Source organism: Pristiophorus japonicus, chromosome 13 (assembly GCF_044704955.1).
Source record: "Pristiophorus japonicus isolate sPriJap1 chromosome 13, sPriJap1.hap1, whole genome shotgun sequence".
Classification (NCBI taxonomy): domain Eukaryota; kingdom Metazoa; phylum Chordata; class Chondrichthyes; family Pristiophoridae; genus Pristiophorus; species Pristiophorus japonicus.
In genome coordinates, this window is record NC_091989.1 from 70,034,009 (window position 1) to 70,054,774 (window position 20,766).

Genomic DNA, 20,766 nt, shown 5'->3' on the forward strand with positions numbered 1-20,766 from the left:
TCATTATACTTCATCTGCCAATTTTTTGCCCACTCACTTAGCCTGTCTATATTCCTTTGCAGATTCTTTACATCCTCCTCACAATTTGCTTTCCTACCTATCTTTGTAGCATCAACAAATTTGGCTACATTACACTCAATCCCTTCATCCAAGTCATTAATATAGATTGTAAATAGTTGAGGCCGCAGCACTAATCCCTGTGGCACCCCACGAGTTAGTTTGCCCATGGCCAAATGGCCCATTTATCCCAACTCTCTGTTTTCTGTTAGCTAGCCAATCCTCTATCCATGCTAATATATTACCCCCAACCTCGTGAGCAGTAACCTTTTATGTGGCACCTTATCGAATGCCTTCTGGAAATCCAAATACACGACATCTACTGGTTCCCCTTTATCCACCCTGCTCGTTACATCCTCAAAGAACTCCAGCAAATTTGTCAAACATGATTTGCCTTTCATAAAACTATGCTGACTCTGCTTGATTGAATCCTGCTAATGCTTCTTTAATGATGGGCTCCACCATTTCCCAATGACAGATGTTAGGCTAACTGGTCTACAGTTTCCTGCTTTCTTCTCCCTCGTTTCTTGAATAGGGGCATTACATTTGTGGTTTTCCAATCAGCTGGGACCTCTCCAAAATCCAGGGAATTTTAGTAGGTTACAACCAATGCATCCACTATTTCTACAACCACTTAAGACCCTAGCCATCAGGTGCAGGGGACTTGTTTATCTTTAGTCCCATTAGTTTGCCAGATACTCTCGTGATAGTAATTGTTTTAAGCCGCCCCCCCCCCCCCCCCGCCCACAATAGCCCCTTGATGATCATTTTTTGGGATGCTTCTACTGTGAAGACCGAAACAAAATATTTGTTCAAAGTCTTGCCATTTTCCTGTTTCCCATTATTAATTCCCCAGTCACACCCTCTAAGGGAAGAACGTTTACTTTAGCTACTCTCTTCCTTTTTATATACCTGTACAAGCTCTTACTGTCTGTTTTTATATTTCTTGCTACTTTACTCTCATAAACTATCTTCTCTCTTTTTATCAAGAGTCAGGAGGTTGTGGGTTCAAACTCCATTCCAGAATCTTGAGGACAAAATCTAGGCTGACACCCCAGTGCAGTATAGACGGAAGGCTTCATTGTTAAAAGTGCCGTCTTTCGAATGCGATGTTAAAACGAAAACCTGTCTACCCTCTCAGGTGGTCATAAAAGGTCCCACAGTACTATTCAAAGATAAGCAGGGGATTTCTCCTCCCCTCAACCAACATCCCTTCACTTTGTGGCTCTTTGTCGAGGCTTGGGGCTGGATTTTCGGTCGGAGGCTAATGGCGGCGGCTCGGTAAATTTTGCGCCGGAAAATGGTTTGCGTCGGCAGCCAAAAAACTCGGTTGCTGCGCCCTGAGAGTGTAATGGAGCACTAAGGAAAACGTTCCACATCTCTCATAGGGCACTAGGCTGGGTGCGCAACTGAATATTCCGTGCTGAAGATCTGGCTTCGGACACCCCGAGAGAGGCTTCCCTGCAAAAAAAATCGGAACAAAACACACTCCCGATAAAGTACTCACCCCAAATAAAGGTGAATCACACAAAGTAACCAAAGAAATATCGATTTCGCTTACTTTTTTCAATCATTCCTTCCCGTAGCGACCTGGGACAGCTCTGCCCGCCAGTTTTCTCTGGCGGTCTCACCGCGGGGGTGCTACGGGTGCCGCTCCAAACAAAATTTGCAGCGCCGTCCAAACCGGGGGCGTTGCACACCGGTGCGATGCTCCCGGGCAATGCTGCTCAGCGATGCTGCAAAACCAGCACCAAAGTTACCGGCGGGATGCTGGAAGCTGGCTGCCTGGGCGGTAACCATTTCCAGATTTCCAGACCTATTACCGCCACTCCGGGGCACTAACAGAGGCGCAATCCAAACAAAAATCCAGCCCCAGTTGCTATGTGAATAGAGAGCCAAGGCTACCTGCCGATTTTAGGCAGCTCTTTAAAATTAGACTGCACAGTAAATACCTTTTTGAGCAATGTATGACAGAATTAAGTCTGCGATCAAACAATAGCTAGCAGTTGGACTTGAGAGTATTCTCTATTAGTTGGAAAATACCTGGCAAAGGCTCATTCCCCTCTGTGATTGCTATTTTGTGGATTAATGCTCAGTTTCTGTCCACAAGGTCTCAACATGTTTTCAAAAAAAATATTACTGCCTTTCCACCAGTGGTTTAGTTTGTAAAGCTTTCACCCTCTACACATGCATACCAGAAGGTTCATGGTCTGGCCTATATGTGCCTCCACTACAGTATAGTGGTCAGGAAAAGGAATCCTGATGAATTTCCTTCCCCCCGCCGGCTCCCTAATCCAGGCCATTGAGGCCAAATGTAGCACCCTGAATTGTGCCCCTCTATTCCAGCACCCCAACCTCCCATCCCCACACCCCACCCCCCCACAACTCCCCAGGAATAATGTTCCCAATGTTGGGGAAGTCCAGAACCAGGGGACACAGTCTAAGGATAAGGGGTAAGCCATTTAGGACCGAGATGAGGAGAAACCTCTTCGCTCAGAGTTGTGAGCATATGGAATTCTCTACCACAGAAAGTTGTTGAGAGTCCAGTTCATTAGATATATTCAAAAGGGAGTTAGATGTGGCCCTTATGGCTAAAGAGATCAAGGGGTATGGAGAGAAGGCAGGGGTGGGGTACTGAGGTTGCATGATCAGCCATGATCATATTGAATGATGTTGCAGGCTCGAAGGGCCGAATGGTCTGCTCCTGCACCTATTTTCTATGTTTCTATCCCCAGTTGAGATCTGGTAACTCACGACATAAAAGGAGTTTGCTTTTTTTGTTCTTGGAATGTCAGCAACCCTGACAAGGCAGCATTTATTGCCCATTCCTAGTCGCCCTCAGGGCATTAAGAGTCAACCACGTAGGGTGGAGTGGAGTCAATGAAACTTGGATTCAGCTATCAGAAAAGACCGCAGAGCTCCCAGTGAGCAGGGGATCAGGGCTCTGGCAGCTTAATACTGGATTGACCTCCGGCGGGACACTTGCATCCAATAGGAGTGACACCACCCCCTCAATAACATCTAGCCGATAGTCCTCATAGGGAATGGAGAGCCAGGCTCATGACCTACCCATGTATAAAAGGTCTTCATTATGGAAACTTGCAGGCAGCCTAAAAAATATCCACGCTGTTACATCGGAAGCTTTGGCCTGGATATCCAACTTGCATATTGACGTTTGATTTGCTTTGCTACTACTATACGAAAGAAGAAAAGATTATGGAAACAAGCCAGAGCCAGATCTGCTAGCTATAAAAGCAGTGGAAGAAATGGATTGTCTCATATTCCGCTAGGCATGGAAGAGAACGAAGAGGTGGAACAGCACTGCACAAATGCCAAATAGAAGATGCATCCATCAGAATATGTGGCGCATTAAGTGCAAGCAGAGACTACAGCACAAAAACCATGGATTTGACTAAGATGGCAGATAAAGTCATATAAAGTCAAATTTTCTGCTGACACAAAGATAGGCAGCATTGTAGGCAGTGCACATGGAAGCATAAAATTATAGAGGGATAGCATCAGATCGAGTGAATAGGAAAAACTAACAAATGGATTTCAATGTAGGCAAATGTGAGGTCATCCACTTTGGACCTAAAAAGGATAGAACAAGGTACTTTCTAAATTACATTACATAGGATTACATCAGATATACGGCACGGAAAAGGCCATTTGGCCCAACCAGTCCATGCCGTCGTTTATGCTGCACTCGAGCCTCCTCCCGTCTTTCCTCATCTAACTCTATCAGCATAACCCTCTACTCCCTTCTCCCTCATATATTTGTCTAGCCTCCCCTTAAATGCATCTATACTATTTGCTTCAACCACTCCCTGTGGTAGTGAATTCCACATTCTCATCACTCTTTGGGTACAGAACTTTCTTCTGAATTCCCTGTTGGATTTCTTGGCGACTATCTTATATTGATGGTCTCTAGTTATGCTCTTCCCCACAAGTGGAAACATTCCGTTTGTATCCACTCTATCAAAACCTTTCATCATTTTAAAGACCTCTATTAGGTCACCACTCAGCCTTCTTTTCTCAAGGAAAAAGAGACCCAGCCTGTTGATCCTTTCCTGATAAGTATACCCTCGCATTTCTGCTATCATCCTTGCAAATCTTCTCTGCACCCTCTCCAGTGCCTCTATATCCTTTTTATAATATGGCAAACAGAACTGTGGACTAACCAAGGTTCGATACAGGTTTAGCATAACTTCCCTACTTTTCAATTCTATCCCTCTAGAAATAAACCCTAGTGCTTGGTTTGCTTTTTTTAATGGCCTTGCTAACCTGTGTCACAACTTTTAGTGATTTGTGTATTTGTACTCCGAGATCCCTTTGTTCCTCTACCCCACCCAAGTAATAAGTGATCTCCCTATTCTTCCTACCAAAATGTAACACCTCACATTTATCTGTGTTGAACTTAATTTGCCAATTATATGCCCATTCTGCAAGTTTATTAATGTCCTCCTGTAATTTGTTGACGTCCTTCTCAGTATTGACTATTGACACAATTTGGTGTCATCTGAAAATTTAGAAATTGTGTTTTTGATTCCAAAGTCTAAATCGTTAATAGGAATTGTGAACAGTAGTTGTCTCAGCACTCAACCTTGTGGAACACCTTCTGTCACTGTGAGCCTACCCTTTAGCCCTACTTTCTGCTTTCAGTCTTTAAGCCTATCCATTCTGCTACTTGTCCCCTAACTTCGCATTCTCTGACCTTGTTCATCAGTCTAAATGGTGAAAAGCTAACAACAGTGCAGCTGCACAAAGCCCTGGTTAGACCAAGCTGGGCACTTCTGGGCACCACACCTTAGGGAGGATATATTGGCCTTGGAGGGAGTGCAGCGTAGGATAACTAGATTGATACCCGGACTTCATGGGCTAAGTTACGAGGAGAGATTACACAAATTCGGGTTGTAGTCTCTAGAATTTAGAGGTTTAAAGGGTGATCTGATCAAAGTTTTCAGGATATTAAGGGGAACTGATAGGGTAGATAGAGAGAAACTACTTCCATTGGTTGGGGAGTCTAGGACTAGGGAGCAGAGTCTAAACATTAGAGCCAGACCTTTCAGGAGTGAAATTAGGAAAGACTTCTACACACAAAAGGTGGTAGAAGTTTGGAACTCCCTTCTGCAAATGACAATTGATGCTAGGTCAATCGTTAATTTTAAATCTGAGATTGATGGCTTTCTGTTAACCAAAGGTATTAAGGGATATTGGGCAAAGGCAGGTATATGGAGTTAAATCACAGGTCAGCCACGATCTCAATGAATGGCAGAGCAGGCACAAAGGTTTTTGAATAGTAAGTGTTCATATCCCAGTTAGGAATTATTGACAATTATATTTTCATTGTACTAAACAAAAGAAGAAAACTTATTCTGAAATTAGTACCTGACACAATGATAGAACTCTGAGAGTGGAAACTTACAATTGCTACTTAAAATTCAAACTAAGCAGGAAAGAACCTTTTCTTGATATGCAGCCGAACAAGTGGTGCTGATAGGCAGAAGAAACACTGAGGTGTGAAACCAGAATGAGTCCTTGTATATGTAGTGAGCACCAGGGGAGACCACAAGTCAGCAGCTGGTGTGTGGGTCTTAAAGGGACAGTGTTCCTGGATAACACCCAACTCAGAATGAACGATACCTTCTCTGGCATAGAAACATCGAAAATAGATGTAAGAGTAGGCCATTCAGCTCTTCGAGCCTGCACCACCATTCAATATGATCATGGCTGATCATGCAACTTCAGTACCCCATTCCTGCTTTCTCTCCATACCCCTTGATCCCTTTAGCCATAAGGGCCACATCTAACTCCCTTTTGAATATATCTAATGAACTGGACTCTCAACAACTTTCTGTGGTAGAGAGTTTCATATGCTCACAACTCTCTGAGCGAAGAAGTTTCTCCTCATCTCGATCCTAGATGGCTTACCCCTTATCCTTAGACTGTGACCCCTGGTTTTGGACTTCCCCAACATCGGGAACATTCTTCCTGCATCTAACCTGTCCAATCCTGTCAGAATTTTATATGTTTCTATGAGATCCCCTCTCATTTTTCTAAATTCCAGTGAATACAAGCCTAGTCGATCCAGTCTTTCTTCATATGTCAGCATAAAGTTTCCTGAACTTTTTTCCACGACAATGAGTCATTGAAAATAAGTAGAAAAGTAACTTGATGGGCTGAATGTTTAATTGCACTGTGAATTAACAGTTACAACCTCATGTGAACCTTGTTTTAGAACAGAAAGCAATTTTACCATTTTTGGTAAAGTTTAAAAATTCATTCTCAAAATGTGCACATCGCTAGCAAGGCCAGCATATATTGCCCATCCCTAGTTGCCCTTCATCTTGATCACTTTTGGGACAGCTTCATGGGCACTTTTACTGACAACTATTCACCATGAGTCAAGGAAGTGGGAGATCCATTGGGAGACGGGGAAACACCAGCTCGTCCACTCGCACCAGACTAACATTTCTAGGTTTTCTTGTGCTGCCAACTGTTACGGTGGGCTAGAACAGAAGGATCAGGATCACCTACAGCTTGCATTTATAAAACACCGCTAACATAGAAAAACATCCAAAGGCACTTCACACAGGCGTAATCAAAAAACAAATGACTCCAAGACAAAAGAGGAGATATTAAGAGGGGTTAACCAAAGTTTTGGTAGAGGTGGGTTTTTTAGAAGGCTCTTAAAAGAGGTGGGGAGGGAATTCCAGTGTGGGGCCTAGCCAACCAAAGGCATGGCTGCCAATGGTAGAATGAAGGGAAAGGGCAGGAAGGGGGAAAGTTACACAAGAGGCTAAAGTCAGAGAAATGGAATTTGGGAGTGGGGTATTATACGGTTGCAGGAGGCTACTGGGATAAAGAGGGGCCAGGCCATGAAGGTATTTTAAGAATTTTAAATGTGAAGTGTTGGGGGACTGGGAGTCACAGTAGGTCATCAAGGCCAGGAGTGATTAGCGAGTGGGACAGAGTGTAATGTAGCCAAGTTTGCTGACGATACAAAGATGGGAGGAAAAGCAATGTGTGAGGACACAAAAAATCTGCAAAAGGACATAGACAGGCTAAGTGAGTGGGCAAAACTTTGGCAGATGGAGTATAATGTTGAAAAGTGTGAGGCACTTTGGCTGAAAAAAAATCAAAGAGCAAGTTATTATTTAAATGGAGAAAGATTGCAAAGTGTCGCAGTACAGCGGGTACTTGTGCATGAAACACAAAAGGATAGTATGCAGGTACATCAGGAAGGCCAATGGTATCTTAGTCTTTATTGCAAAGGGGATGGAGTATAAAAGCAGGGCAGTCTTGCTCCAGCTATACAGGGTATCGGTGAGGCCACACCTGGAATACTGCTGCAGTTTTGGTTTCCATATTTACGAAAGGATGTACTTGCTTTGGAGGCAGTTCAGAGAAAGTTCACTAGGTTGATTCCGGAGATGAGGGGGTTGACTTATGAGGAAAGATTAAATAGGTTGGGCCTCTACTCATTAGAATTCAGAAGAATAAGAGGTGATCTTATTGAATCGTATAAGATTATGAGGGGTCTTGACAAAGTGGATGCAGAGAGGATGTTTCCACTGATGGGGAAGACTAGAACTAGAGGGCATGATCTTAGAATAAGGTGCCGTCCATTTAAAACTGAGATGAGGAGAAATTTATTTTCTCAGAGGATTGTAAATCTGTGGAATTCACTGCCTCAGAGAACTGTGGAAGTTGGGACATTGAATAAATTTACAGAAATAGACAGTTTCTTGAACGATAAGGGGATATGAGGAGCAGGCAGGGAAGTGGAGCTGAGTCCATGATCAGATCAGCCATGATCTTATTGAATGGTGGAGCAGGCTCGAGGGTCCGTATGGCCTACTCCTGTTCCTATTTCTTATGTTCTTCTGAGATAGGATACAGGCAGCAGTGTTTTGAATGAGCTTGTGCACCGGTAGCATTGTCTGGAGATGACAAAAGCATTCTTGGGGGTTTCAGCTGCAGATGGGCCAGAGTAGAGGAGCTGGCGAATAATGAGATGGAGGTGAGTGAGCAGTCTTTGTGGTGGAGAAGATACAGGGTCAGAAGCTCAATTCAGGGTCGAATTGAACTTCGAGATTGCAAACAGTCTGGTGCAACCCAAATCATCATTTAGAAACCTTCTGGCCGAGGTATAGTTAATACCGGCACTTCATACACATATGTAAAACATAACAAGAAATAGCAGCAGTAGGCCACCTGGCCCCTCCAGCCTGATTCCCCCATTTAATAAAGATATTGCTGAGCACATTGAGGTCATCAATTTAGGGAAATCTGCCAAAACAAAGTTGAAGTAACTAATACCACCTCCGCACAAAATGACCACAGAGATGGTTCCGGAGGGTTGGAGAGAAAAGGAAAGATATCTACACAATTCAGATTTTCAGAACTTCTACTTTATATTGTGCCAATAACGTAAAGTTTCTGATGGGTGTTCTGCTTATAGTCTAAGCCGAGAGTGATGCTCCGTTGCTAAATGTCGGTAACTCAATCCCTACACAAGTACATTCAGGGGTAAATGTATCTTGGGTGGAAGCAGGCAATAACCATTCAGTTGCCCGTTTTACACCGCGCCTCATTTTCTGTTCCATTGAATTCAATAAAAAAGATAATCAGGCGCGATGCATAATAGGCTGGGCTGCCGATTTGTTATTGGCCATTTTGAGCTACTGCCAGAGACCGATTTGAATCCCCAGTGAGACTCCTCCTTAGACTGAAAACTGTGACCTCAATGTTTGCTAGTTATACACTCGACAAAAGTTGAGTAGAATGGGTCTAGACTCTGGAGTTTCAATGAAGTGATCTCATTGAATCATAAAATTATTAGGAGGGCTTGACAGGTTAAATGCTGAGAGGTCGTTTCCCCAGCTAGGGAGACTAGAACTAGGGGTCACAGTCTCAGGATAAGAGGTCGGCCATTTAGGATTGAGATGAGGAGAAATTTCTTCACTCAGCGGGTTGTGAATCTTTGGAATTCTCTACTCCAGAGGACTGTATTAATGAATATATTCAAGATTGATTGATTTTTGGGCACTAAAGGAATCAAGGGCAGGAAAGTGGAGTTGAGATAGAAGTTCAGCCATGATCTTATTGAATGGTGGAGCAGGCTCGAAGGAGCCATATGGCCTATTTCTTATGTTATGAACACACGGAGGCCAGAATTATTTTTCTTATTCAAAATGGTCCCAGTGTTGAAAGTAGAGAACATTTTACAATTGCCACATTACATTCCGTCTTTCGGATGGGATGTTAAACCGAGGCGCCGCCTGTCCTCAGGTGGATGTAAACGACCCAAAGGCACTATTCGAAGAGGAGCAGGGAAATTCTCCCAGGTGCCCTGTCAAATATCCCTCAACCAATACCGCTAAAACAGATCATCTTGTCATTTATCTCATTGCTGTTTTTGGAAATTGGCTGCCACATTTCCCTACATTACATCAATCAATGAGCACACTTCAAAAAGTACTTTATTGGCGGTAAAGCCCTTTCGGACATCCAGAGATCATGAACGGTGCTGTACAATTGCAGGTTCTTCATTTCTGTTCCTGAGCTTTTCTTTGGATTTACAAATTGAATGCAGTCCAGGACCACACCGCGACCAGAGCTATGAATTCTGCATTACCATCCCTTCAAGACGACAGTGATTGCTGTGCTAAACTGCCTGGAATTCGGGTTTACTGCAGGAGATTAAGAACGAGGCACATTTGTAGTCTGGTTTGAGTCAACAATGCCATAGGTCACAGCAAAGCTTTAAAAACGTCAGAACAAGGTTGGATTGCTTTATTTGATCGTTAAAAGTACAATTTTTGTCGTCAAAGCCATTACGACAAATATCAGACAAACCTTCTCCTATAAACATTACAAAGTCCGAAACTGGCCACTTGTCAGTTCTGTAGAGCATAAATGAACATTCCCAAGTCAGCACAACTAAAAAGGGTTCAGAGAAATTATATCAATCATTATTGACAAACAAAAGCACAATGTATAAAATGTGCACCTTTTAAGTTTTACAACCATACAAAGGTAGTTAAAATATATTCCAGGTAAACCATTCACATGAGAGGTGGAACCTATCAAGCCATTGGCACTCAAGTGGAAGTATATAATATATATATTCAGCATGATAAATAAAGACAAATGGGTTTAGAAAAGCATAGTTACATGCGCAAAAGCCCGAGGGAAGTAGACCAATTTGTTTTCAGACTGACACAGTTATGTCTATTTAACAAAGTAATGACAGACACTCAGGGAATACTGGCACTTGAAGGAAATGAAGCAGAAACCATATAGTTTTTCAAACCATGCCATAATTTAACAGCCATCAGTTCTGTTAAGCAAAATTTGATAAAAGTACTGATAAAAACAAAGCCTAATAATTTAGTGTAATGTACAAAAAAATACAAAAAATAATCAGGTATTACTTTTTCAGCTAAGCATAAGTCTTCCACTATAAATCCTATTCACATAATTAAACACTTTTTCTTGGTTTTGTTTTTCTTCTTTTTGCCGTCTTTACTCATTTTCTCTTTGTGCTTTCGAATTTCACGAACTAGTGTGTAGAAAGCATCGTCAACACCCTGCAAATAAAAGATAACGGCACACATCAGTCCGTTTCCTCTCAGTATCCATCATCTGCACGCTCGGCTGGCCTTGTGCTTTTAATCTCCGAGCTTTGCTTTTCTTAATACACACACACGCACACCATGGCAGGATACAGCATCGAGTGCATTTTCAGTAGACAAGGTAAAGTGTACAAGATGCGTTGAAATCAAGACATTCCAATGCTAAGACAGAGGGAGATGGGGGCAGATTTTAACACAGAGCGGGTTTCTGGCAGGTTAATTTCCGGCCTGCCAGTGGCAGCAGGAATCCATCAGTAATTTTGACCATTGGGCCTCATTTAAATATTCGCTGGTGCACTTCCCGTCTGTTCCGGGTGGTCCTGCGCTGCTTGCCAGCTGGAAGGTTAAGTGGCGAGAGAGGTCGCGATACTCCCTGTCGAACCAGGACTTTATATCCCACCACACCTCAAACCTAAAAGACCCTTTTGTCCCCACAGAAGGAAGTTCCTGGCCTACCTTTCGGGAGGCCTTTATGTCCTTAGCGACAGCTGCCGACATCCCTTCACCCAGCGGGAACACTGCAGCGATTTCCCCGTTCAGACCCCGGGTTAAAATCTACTCGGGGTCCTCATGACGAAACAGAACTCTGATGTGCATAGATTCATGAGGGTCTCTTCTCCACCACACCACAGCCCCCCCCCCCCCCCCAAGGCAGACGGCTCAACCACCTGCAGGTGAAAGGAAAGGGGGAGGAGTGGGTAATGAACCCACTCCGTTTGAAGTGTCTACCCGCAGAGTTTCCTCCAGGTGGGAGGGGTTAAAATAGACCCCAATGTGGCTCTACAGGCTGGATGGATGGACGGACGGACAGAGATAGATAGATGGATAGACTCACATTGCAATAACTGGCTTTTGTAATGCACTGCACAATACAGACTTTCAGACAAAGGGAGTGAAGGGTTATGGGGAGCAGGCAGGTAAGTGCAGTTGGGGCCAAGATCAGATCAGCCACGATCTTATTAAATGGCGGAGCAGGCTGGAGGGGCCAAATGGCCTACTCCTGCTCCAATTTCTTATGTTCTTATGTAGACTTTACTGTAAGCTAGTATGCCACGAAGACATGCAGGATTTTAGCCGATGGCCACGTGCTGAACTTCAATTCTCCAGGATGCTCATACTATCTCAGTACAAAAGTCACATTTAATTCATTTCCCTTTGTACACAAAACAGTTCAGAATTCAAGAAATTAAAAAAAAAGTATGGGAAAACACTCAGCGGGTCAGCAGCATCTATGGAGAGAGAAACAGAGTTAAAGTTTCAGGTCGATGACCTTTCATCAGAACTCGTTCAAAGGTAATCGACCTGAAATGTTAACTCGGTTTTTCCCTTTCCATTTCTGCTGAGCAATTCAGGCATTTTAGAACATAAGAACATAAGAAATAAGAAATAAGAGCAGGAGTTATAATGGGTGACTTTAATATGCACATAGATTGGGCTAGCCAAACTGGAAGCAATACGGTGGAGGAGGATTTCCTGGAGTGCATAAGGGATGGTTTTCTAGACCAATATGTTGAGGAACCAACTAGGGGGGAGGCCATCTTAGACTGGGTGTTGTGTAATGAGAGAGGATTAATTAGCAATCTCATTGTGCGAGGCCCCTTGGGGAAGAGTGACCATAATATGGTGGAATTCTGCATTGGGATGGAGAATGAAACAGTAATTTCAGAGACCATGGTCCAGAACTTAAAGAAGGGTGACTTTGAAGGTATGAGGCGTGAATTGGCTAGGATAGATTGGCGAATGATACTTAGGGGGTTGACTGTGGATGGGCAATGGCAGACATTTAGAGACCGCATGGATGAAGTACAACAATTGTACATTCCTGTCTGGCGTAAAAATAAAAAGGGGAAGGTGGCTCAACCGTGGCTATCTAGGGAAATCAGGGATAGTATTAAAGCCAAGGAAGTGGCATACAAATTTGCCAGAAATAGCAGCGAACCTGGGGACTGGGAGAAATTTAGAACTCAGCAGAGGAGGACAAAGGGTTTGATTAGGACAGGGAAAATGGAGTACGAGAAGAAGCTTGCAGGGAACATTAAGGCGGATTGCAAAAGTTTCTATAGGTATGTAAAGAGAAAAAGGTTGGTGAAGACAAACGTAGGTCCCCTGCAGTCAGAATCAGGGGAAGTCATAACGGGGAACAAAGAAATGGCGGATCAATTGAACAAGTACTTTGGTTCGGTATTCACTAAGGAGGATACAAACAACCTTCCGGATATAAAAGGGGTCAGAGGGTCTAGTAAGGAAGAGGAACTGAGGGAAATCTTTATTAGTCGGGAAATTGTGTTGGGGAAATTGATGGGATTGAAGGCCGATAAATCCCCAGGGCCTGATGGACTGCATCCTAGAGTACTTAAGGAGGTGGCCTTGGAAATAGCGGATGCATTGACAGTCATTTTCCAACATTCCATTGACTCTGGATCAGTTCCTATGGAGTGGAGGGTAGCCAATGTAACCCCACTTTTTAAAAAAGGAGGGAGAGAGAAAACAGGGAATTATAGACCGGTCAGCCTGACCTCAGTAGTGGGTAAAGTGATGGAATCAATTATTAAGGATGTCATAGCAGTGCATCTGGAAAATGGTGACATGATAGGTCCAAGTCAGCATGGATTTGTGAAAGGGAAATCATGCTTGACAAATCTTCTGGAATTTTTTGAGGATGTTTCCAGTAAAGTGGACAAGGGAGAACCAGTTGATGTGGTATATTTGGACTTTCAGAAGGCTTTCGACAAGGTCCCACACAAGAGATTAATGTGCAAAGTTAAAGCACATGGGATTGGGGGTAGTGTGCTGACGTGGATTGAGAACTGGTTGTCAGACAGGAAGCAAAGAGTAGGAGTAAACGGGTACTTTTCAGAATGGCAGGCAGTGACTAGTGGAGTGCCGCAAGGTTCTGTGCTGGGGCCCCAGCTGTTTACATTGTACATTAATGATTTAGACGAGGGGATTAAATGCAGTATCTCCAAATTTGCGGATGATACTAAGTTGGGTGGCAGTGTGAGCTGCGAGGAGGATGCTATTAGGCTGCAGAGTGACTTGGATAGGTTAGGTGAGTGGGCAAATGCATGGCAGATGAAGTATAATGTGGATAAATGTGAGGTTATCCACTTTGGTGGTAAAAACAGAGAGACAGACTATTATCTGAATGGTGACAGATTAGGAAAAGGGAAGGTGCAACGAGACCTGGGTGTCATGGTACATCAGTCATTGAAGGTTGGCATGCAGGTACAGCAGGCGGTTAAGAAAGCAAATGGCATGTTGGCCTTCATAGCGAGGGGATTTGAATACAGGGGCAGGGAGGTGTTGCTACAGTTGTACAGGGCCTTGGTGAGGCCACACCTGGAGTATTGTGTACAGTTTTGGTCTCCTAACTTGAGGAAGGACATTCTTGCTATTGAGGGAGTGCAGCGAAGGTTCACCAGACTGATTCCCGGGATGGCGGGACTGACCTATCAAGAAAGATTGGATCAATTGGGATTGTATTCACTGGAGTTCAGAAGAATGAGAGGGGACCTCATAGAAACGTTTAAAATTCTGACGGGTTTAGACAGGTTAGATGCAGAAAGAATGTTCCCAATGTTGGGGAAGTCCAGAACCAGGGGTCACAGTCTGAGGATAAGGGGTAAGCCATTTAGGACCGAGATGAGGAGAAACTTCTTCACCCAGAGAGTGGTGAACCTGTGGAATTCTCTACCACAGAAAGTAGTTGAGGCCAATTCACTAAATATATTCAAAAGGGAGTTAGATGAAGTCCTTACTACTCGGGGGATCAAGGGTTATGGCGAGAAAGCAGGAAGGGGGTACTGAAGTTTCATGTTCAGCCATGAACTCATTGAATGGCGGTGCAGGCTAGAAGGGCTGAATGGCCTGCTCCTGCACCTATTTTCTATGTTTCTATGTTTCTATGAGTAGGCCATTTGGCCCCTCGAGCCTGCTCCATCATTCAAGAAGATCATGGCTTCAGCTCCACTTCCCTGCCCACTCCTCATAACCCTTTACTTCATATCGCTCAAAGATCTGTCTATCTCCGCCTTAAATATATTCAATGACCCAGCCTCCATAGCTCTCTGGGGCAGAGAATTTCATAGATTTACAACCCTCTGAGAAGAAATTTCTCATCACAGTATTAAATGGGTGGCCCCTTATTCTAAGACTATGTCCCCTAGTTTAAGTTCCCATGAGTGGAAATATCCTCTCTGCATTCACCTTGTTGAGCCCCCTCATTATCTTATATGTTTCAATAAGATCACCTCTCCTTTTTCTGAACTCCAATGTGTATAGGCCCAACCTACTCAACCTTTCCTCATAAGTCAACTCCCTCATCTCCGGAAACAACTTTCTCTGAACAGCCTCCAATGCAAGTATATCCTTCCTTAAATTTTCTGTTCTCATTTCTGATTTCCGGCATCTGCAGTATTTTGCTGATGTTTCAACAAAAAAGGGCAAGAGTTCTACTTATGTAATTGAACCTTGGTCAACAATGAGATAATATAAAACTGAAGAAAGGGCTTATACGAAGGCAAAGAACAGGAGAGATCCTGCGGATTGGGAGCGATAAAGAACAGCAAAGGGAGAGAGAGAGAGAGAGAGAAAGTGGTCAGAGATGCAAAAAGGAAATAAGAAAAAACCTGCAAAGGATATCAAATTCAGATGGAGGGCGAGAAAGTTGGATCTCTAACCAGCTTACTAAGCTTAAATAAAGGAGACTATGAAGGTATGAGGGCAGAGTTGGCTAAAGTAGAGTGGGAAAATAAATTAAAGTGTAGGGCGGTTGATGAACAGTGGTGTACATTTAAGGAGATATTTCACACTCAAGAAAAATATATTCCAGTGAGGAGGAAAGGGTGTAAGAGAGAAGATAGCCATCCGTGGCTAACTAAAAAACTAAAAGGCATCCGATTAAAAACAAGGGCATACAACGTGGCCAAAACTAGTGGGAGGACAGAAGATTGGGAAGCTTTTAAAAGCCAGCAAAGGACGACTAAAAAAAATGATTAAGAAAGGGAAGATAGACGATGAAAGTAAACTAGCACGAAATATACAAACAGATGGCAAGAGTTTCCATAGGTATATAAAAAGGAAGAGAGTGACTAGAGTAAATGTTGGTCACTTAGAGGACGAGACCAGGGAATTAGTGATCGGGAACATGGAGATGGCAGAAACTCAACTGAAATATTTTGTATCAGTCTTTACGGTAGAGGACACTAACAATATCCCAACAGTGGATAGTCTAGGGGATATGGGGGGGGAGCGAGAGGAACTTAACACAATCACTAAGGAGGTGGTACTCAGTAAGATGGCAGATAAATCCCCTGGACATGATGGCTTGCATCCTCGGGTTTTAAGAGAAATAGCGGCAGGGATTGTGGATGCATTGGTTGTAATTTACCAAAATTCTCTGGATTCTGGGGAGGTCCCAGCAGACTGGAATACTGCAAATGTAACCCCCCAATTTAAAAAAGGAGGCAGACAAAAAGCAGGAAACTATAGACCAGTTAGCCTAACATCTGTGGTTGGGAAAATGTTGGAGTCCATTATTAAAGCAGTAGCAGGACATTTGGAAAAGCGAAATTCGGTCAGGCAGAGTCAGCATGGATTTATGAAGGGAAGCCATGTTTGACAAATTTGCTGGAATTCTTTGAGGATGTAACGAACAGGGTGGATAAAGGGGAACCAGTGGATGTGGTGTATTTGGACTTCCAGAAGGCATTTGACAAGGTACCACATAAAAGGTTACTGCACAAGATAAAAGTTCACTGGCTTGGGGGTAATATATTAGCATGGATAGAGGATTGGCTAACTAACAGAAAACAGAGTCAGGATAAATGGTTCATTCTCTGGTTGGCAATCAGTAACTAGCGGGGTGCCGCAGGGATCAGTGCTGGGACCCCAACTATTTACAATCTATATTAAACGACTTGGAAGAAGGGACTGAGTGTAACGTAGCCAAGTTTGCTGATGGTACAAAGATGGGAGGAAAAGCAATGTGCGAGAAGGACACAAAAAAATCTGCAAAAGGACATAGACAACTAAGTGAGTGGGCAAAAATTTGGCAGATGGAGTATAATGTTGGAAAGTGTGAGTTCATGCACTTTGGCAGAAAAAAAATCAAAGAGCAAGTTATTATTTAAATGGAGAAAGATTGCAAAGTGCTGCAGTACAGTGGGACCTGGGAGTACTTGTGCATGAAACACAAAAGGATAGTATGCAGGTACAGCAAGTGATCAGGAAGACCAATGGAATCGTGGCCTTTATTGCAAAGGGGATGGAGTATAAAAGCAAGAAAGTCTTGCTACAGTTATACAGGATATTAGTGAGGCCACACCTGGAATACTGTGTGCAGTTTTGGTTTCCATATTTACGAAAGGATATACTTGCTTTGGAGGCAGTTCCGAGAAGGTTCACTATGTTGATTCCGGGAGGAGGGGGTTGACTTATGAGGAAAGGTTGAGTAGGTTGGGCCTCTACTCATTGGAATTCAGAAGAATGAGAGGTGATCTTATCAAAATCTATAAGATTATGAGGGGGCTTGACAAGGTGGATGCAGAAAGGATGTTTCCACCGATAGGGGAAACTAGAACTAGAGGGCATAATCTTAGAATAAGGGGCCGCCCATTTAAAACAGAGATGAGGAGAAATTTCTTCTGAGGGTTGTGGATCTGTGGAATTCGTTGCTTCAGAGAGCTGTGGAAGCTGGGACATTGAATAAATTTAAGACAGAAATAGACAGTTTCTTAAAAGATAAGGGGATAAAGGGTTATGGGGAGTGGGTGGGGAAGTGGGGCTGAGTCCATGATCAGATCAGCCATGATCTTATTGAATGGTGGAGCAGGCTCAAAAGGACCATATGGCCTACCCCTGCTGCTTTTTCTTATGTTCTTACATTATGAGCTGATCAGAGAACCAGCGTGGATCGTAACGGGTAGGTCTCATCTAACGAGGTAGTTAAGGGAGTGTCTATGGATGTTATTTATATGGACTTCCAGAAGGCATTCGACAAGGTTCCATACAAGAGACTTAACAAAAACGAGATGCATGGAACTGGAGGCAAACTATGGGCTTGGATAGGGAATTGGTTGGGAGGTAGGAGACAGGGAGTAGGGATATTGGGTATGTACACAAAGTGGCAGGATGTGACGAGTGGTGTCGCCCAGGGATCTGTTCTGGGGTCTCAGCTTTACACTATATTTTTAAATGACTTGGTGAAGGATAGAGTCTCGTGTATCCAAGTTTACTGACAACACCAAATTAGGTGGCACAGCAAATAGTGTAGATGGGAGCAGGAAGTTGCAAAGAGATATTGATAGATTAAGTGAGTGGGCAAAACTGACAGATGGAGTTCAATTTGGGAAAGTCTGAGCTCACCCATTTTGTACCCAAGAAAGATAGATCAGAGTATTTCTAAATAGTGAGAAGTGAGGAACTGTGGAGGAGCAGAGAGAGTTGAGGGTCCAAGTTCAGAAATCACTAAACGCTAGTGAACAGGTGCAGCAAATAATTGAAAAGGCTAAAGGAACGTTGGCCTTTATTATAGGGGTTGGAATACCAAGGATGGAAGTGATGTTACAGCTGTACAGAGCTTTGGTTAGACCCCATCTGGAGTTCTGCATTCAGTTCTGGTGCAGCACAGATTTACCAGAAAGATATTGGAGCTAGAAGAATTAAATTATGAGGACAGGTTGCTTAGGCTAGCCTTGTTTTTCTTGAATATATAAGATGATCTAATTGAGGTGTTTATGATTGAAGGATTTGATAGGGTAGAGAGGGAGAGAGAGGGAGAGAGTGAGAGAGAAAAAGAGAGAGAGAGACACAGTATTTCCTCTGGTTGGATGTCAGGAAACACTTAAAAAAAAAAGTTTTATTCATTCACGCCCATCGATGTGGGTGTCGCTGGCAAGGCCAGCATTTATTGCCCATCCCTAATTGCCCTCAAAAAGGAGGTGGTGAGCCACCATTTCAGAGGGCAGTTAAGAGCCAACCACATTGCTATGGATCTGGAGTTACAGACTGGGTAAGGATGGCAGACTTCCTTCCCATTTGAGAACCCGAGAGGTAGACAATCCGGTAGTTGCATGGTCATCATTACTGATACTAGCTCTCTATTCCAGATTTATTTATTAACTGAATTTAAATTCCCCAGCTGCCATGGTGGGATTTGAACTTGTGTCTCCAGATTAGTACAAGACTCTGGACTAGCAGCCCAGTGACATAACCACTATGCTACCCGCGGCTTCACACACAGGGTACTGGAAATGTCCCAAAAGCCGTTGAGGCTGGCTTTTATCAAAAATTTCAAAACGGAGATGGATTGATTTTTATTAGGCAAGGGTATTAAGGGTTAAGGATTCAAGGAGGGTAGATGGAGTTAAGGCACAGATCCGTGGTGGCCGTGATCGAGCTGAAAGGCGGAGAAGGCTCGAGGGCTGAATGGCCTACTCCTGATCCTAACGTGGCATTGGACACATGGTTTAATTGGCACGAGAAAGGTATTGAATTTTATGAAAAATGTACATGTGGGGCAAAGTTCAGGCTACATCTGGAAGCCTGGAACCTTAGACTGACGCTCTGCCACAAACACAGGTCTCCCCCCTCACACGTGTTCAGCGACCGAGAGTGCTCTCGCACAGCTCCGCAACATGGCACATCATACCCCAGTCCATCCCCGGTGCTGCTGGAACCTTCGTCCGTCCCTTCATCACCGGGGCTCAAATTATCCATAAAGCTCCCCAAACTAGTCCTCCAATTGCACGGATTACTGATCAGCTGGAGTACTGTGACCTGGGTTCTCACCCACTTGAAGCCACTCGGTCCTCAGGCCATCCTTTCCAAGTATCACTCGGTCCTCGGGCCATCCTTTCCAAGTATCACTCGCTCTTTGGGCCTCAGTGCCATGGCTGCAGGATTCTTGTTCACACTTTCATACCTCTGCAGCTCCCCACCTCAACTTCCAAAAGCAATCTCCTCCAACTTTACATCCCTCACATGATCCCATTATTCCCTTGATGCTGGTTATTCCTGCTCCCTTCAGTGGCTACACCTCCGCCCCTGCAACTCCCTCCTCAGATCTTTCCACCTACCTCCTTATTTTTCATTAAAAAAAACCGCAAGATCTCTTCCTACAACCATGCTCTTGCCCACCTCCCTCCCCTTTGCCTCCAGCTCGCTGCCCATCGACCTCAAAGTACTTTGAGGCATCTCTATTATACAAGTGCTGGAGAAATGTCAGTGGTTAGGTAACTTGCCGACCACTGGGAATGTCGAACAGTGAGAATAAAACCATGCATAATTTATTAACCATGCATTTAAAAATGAATCACTTCTGTTTTCCAAGCAATGGTGGAGGTGTTAACAAGGGGATTTATAACCAATAAGAGTGAATAAGGTGCCATTTTCCTGTGGTAAACAATGCGCTTTTAAACAGCATCAAAAATTTGTGATATTTCCATTTTGGGACCATGTCACAAGTGCGTCAAAATGCAAAAGGTATTTATTGAACTGGTTTTCAAACAAAGGTTGATCAGCCAATTCTAGATATAACAAGGTTTTGTAGCAATATAGCAATTTGTATTGGCAGTATGTTATGTGTTAAATGTTAAGACGTCAGTTACGTGGAGAGACTCGAGAAGCTGGGATTGTTCTCCTTAGAGCAGAGGAGGTTAAAGGGAGATTTAACGTGTTCAAATTATGAAGGGCTTTGATAGAGTTGATAGAGGAGAAATGGTTTCCACTGGCAGGAGGGTCGACAACAAATTTAATATAATTGGCAAAAGAACCAGAGGGGAGACGAGGAGAAATTTATTTATGCAACGTGTTATGATGATCTGAAATGCACTGCCTGAAAAGGGTGGTGAAAGCAGATTCAATAGTAACTGTCAAGAGGGAATTAGATACATACTTACTAAGGAAAATAATTACAGGGCTCTGGGGAAAGAGCGAGGAAGTGGGACTAAGTGGACAGCTCTTTCACAGAGCCGGCACAGGCACGATGGGCCGAATGGACTCCTTCTGTGCTGTATGATTCTAAGCAATTTGGCCAATACATTCATTGGGGGGGGGGGGGGGGGGGAGG

The 20,766-nt window shown here is 43.7% G+C and overlaps 1 protein-coding gene across 5 annotated transcripts in view; it reads right to left on the reverse strand.

Moving 5' to 3' along the window:
* Positions 1–9,840: 9,840 nt before the first annotated feature.
* LOC139278623 (GTPase KRas) overlaps positions 9,841–20,766 on the reverse strand; it is an 83,378-nt gene continuing 72,452 nt past the window's right edge. For 3 of the 5 annotated variants that reach the window (XM_070897622.1, XM_070897621.1, XM_070897620.1), the window contains exon 5: positions 9,841–10,652. In XM_070897622.1, coding sequence (XP_070753723.1) covers positions 10,536–10,652 — 117 coding nt within the window. In that variant the 3' untranslated portion in view covers positions 9,841–10,535. Of the gene's footprint in view, positions 10,653–14,794; positions 14,796–20,766 lie in introns of all 5 variants that reach the window. The other 2 variants (XM_070897624.1, XM_070897623.1) reach the window with 2 other exon arrangements.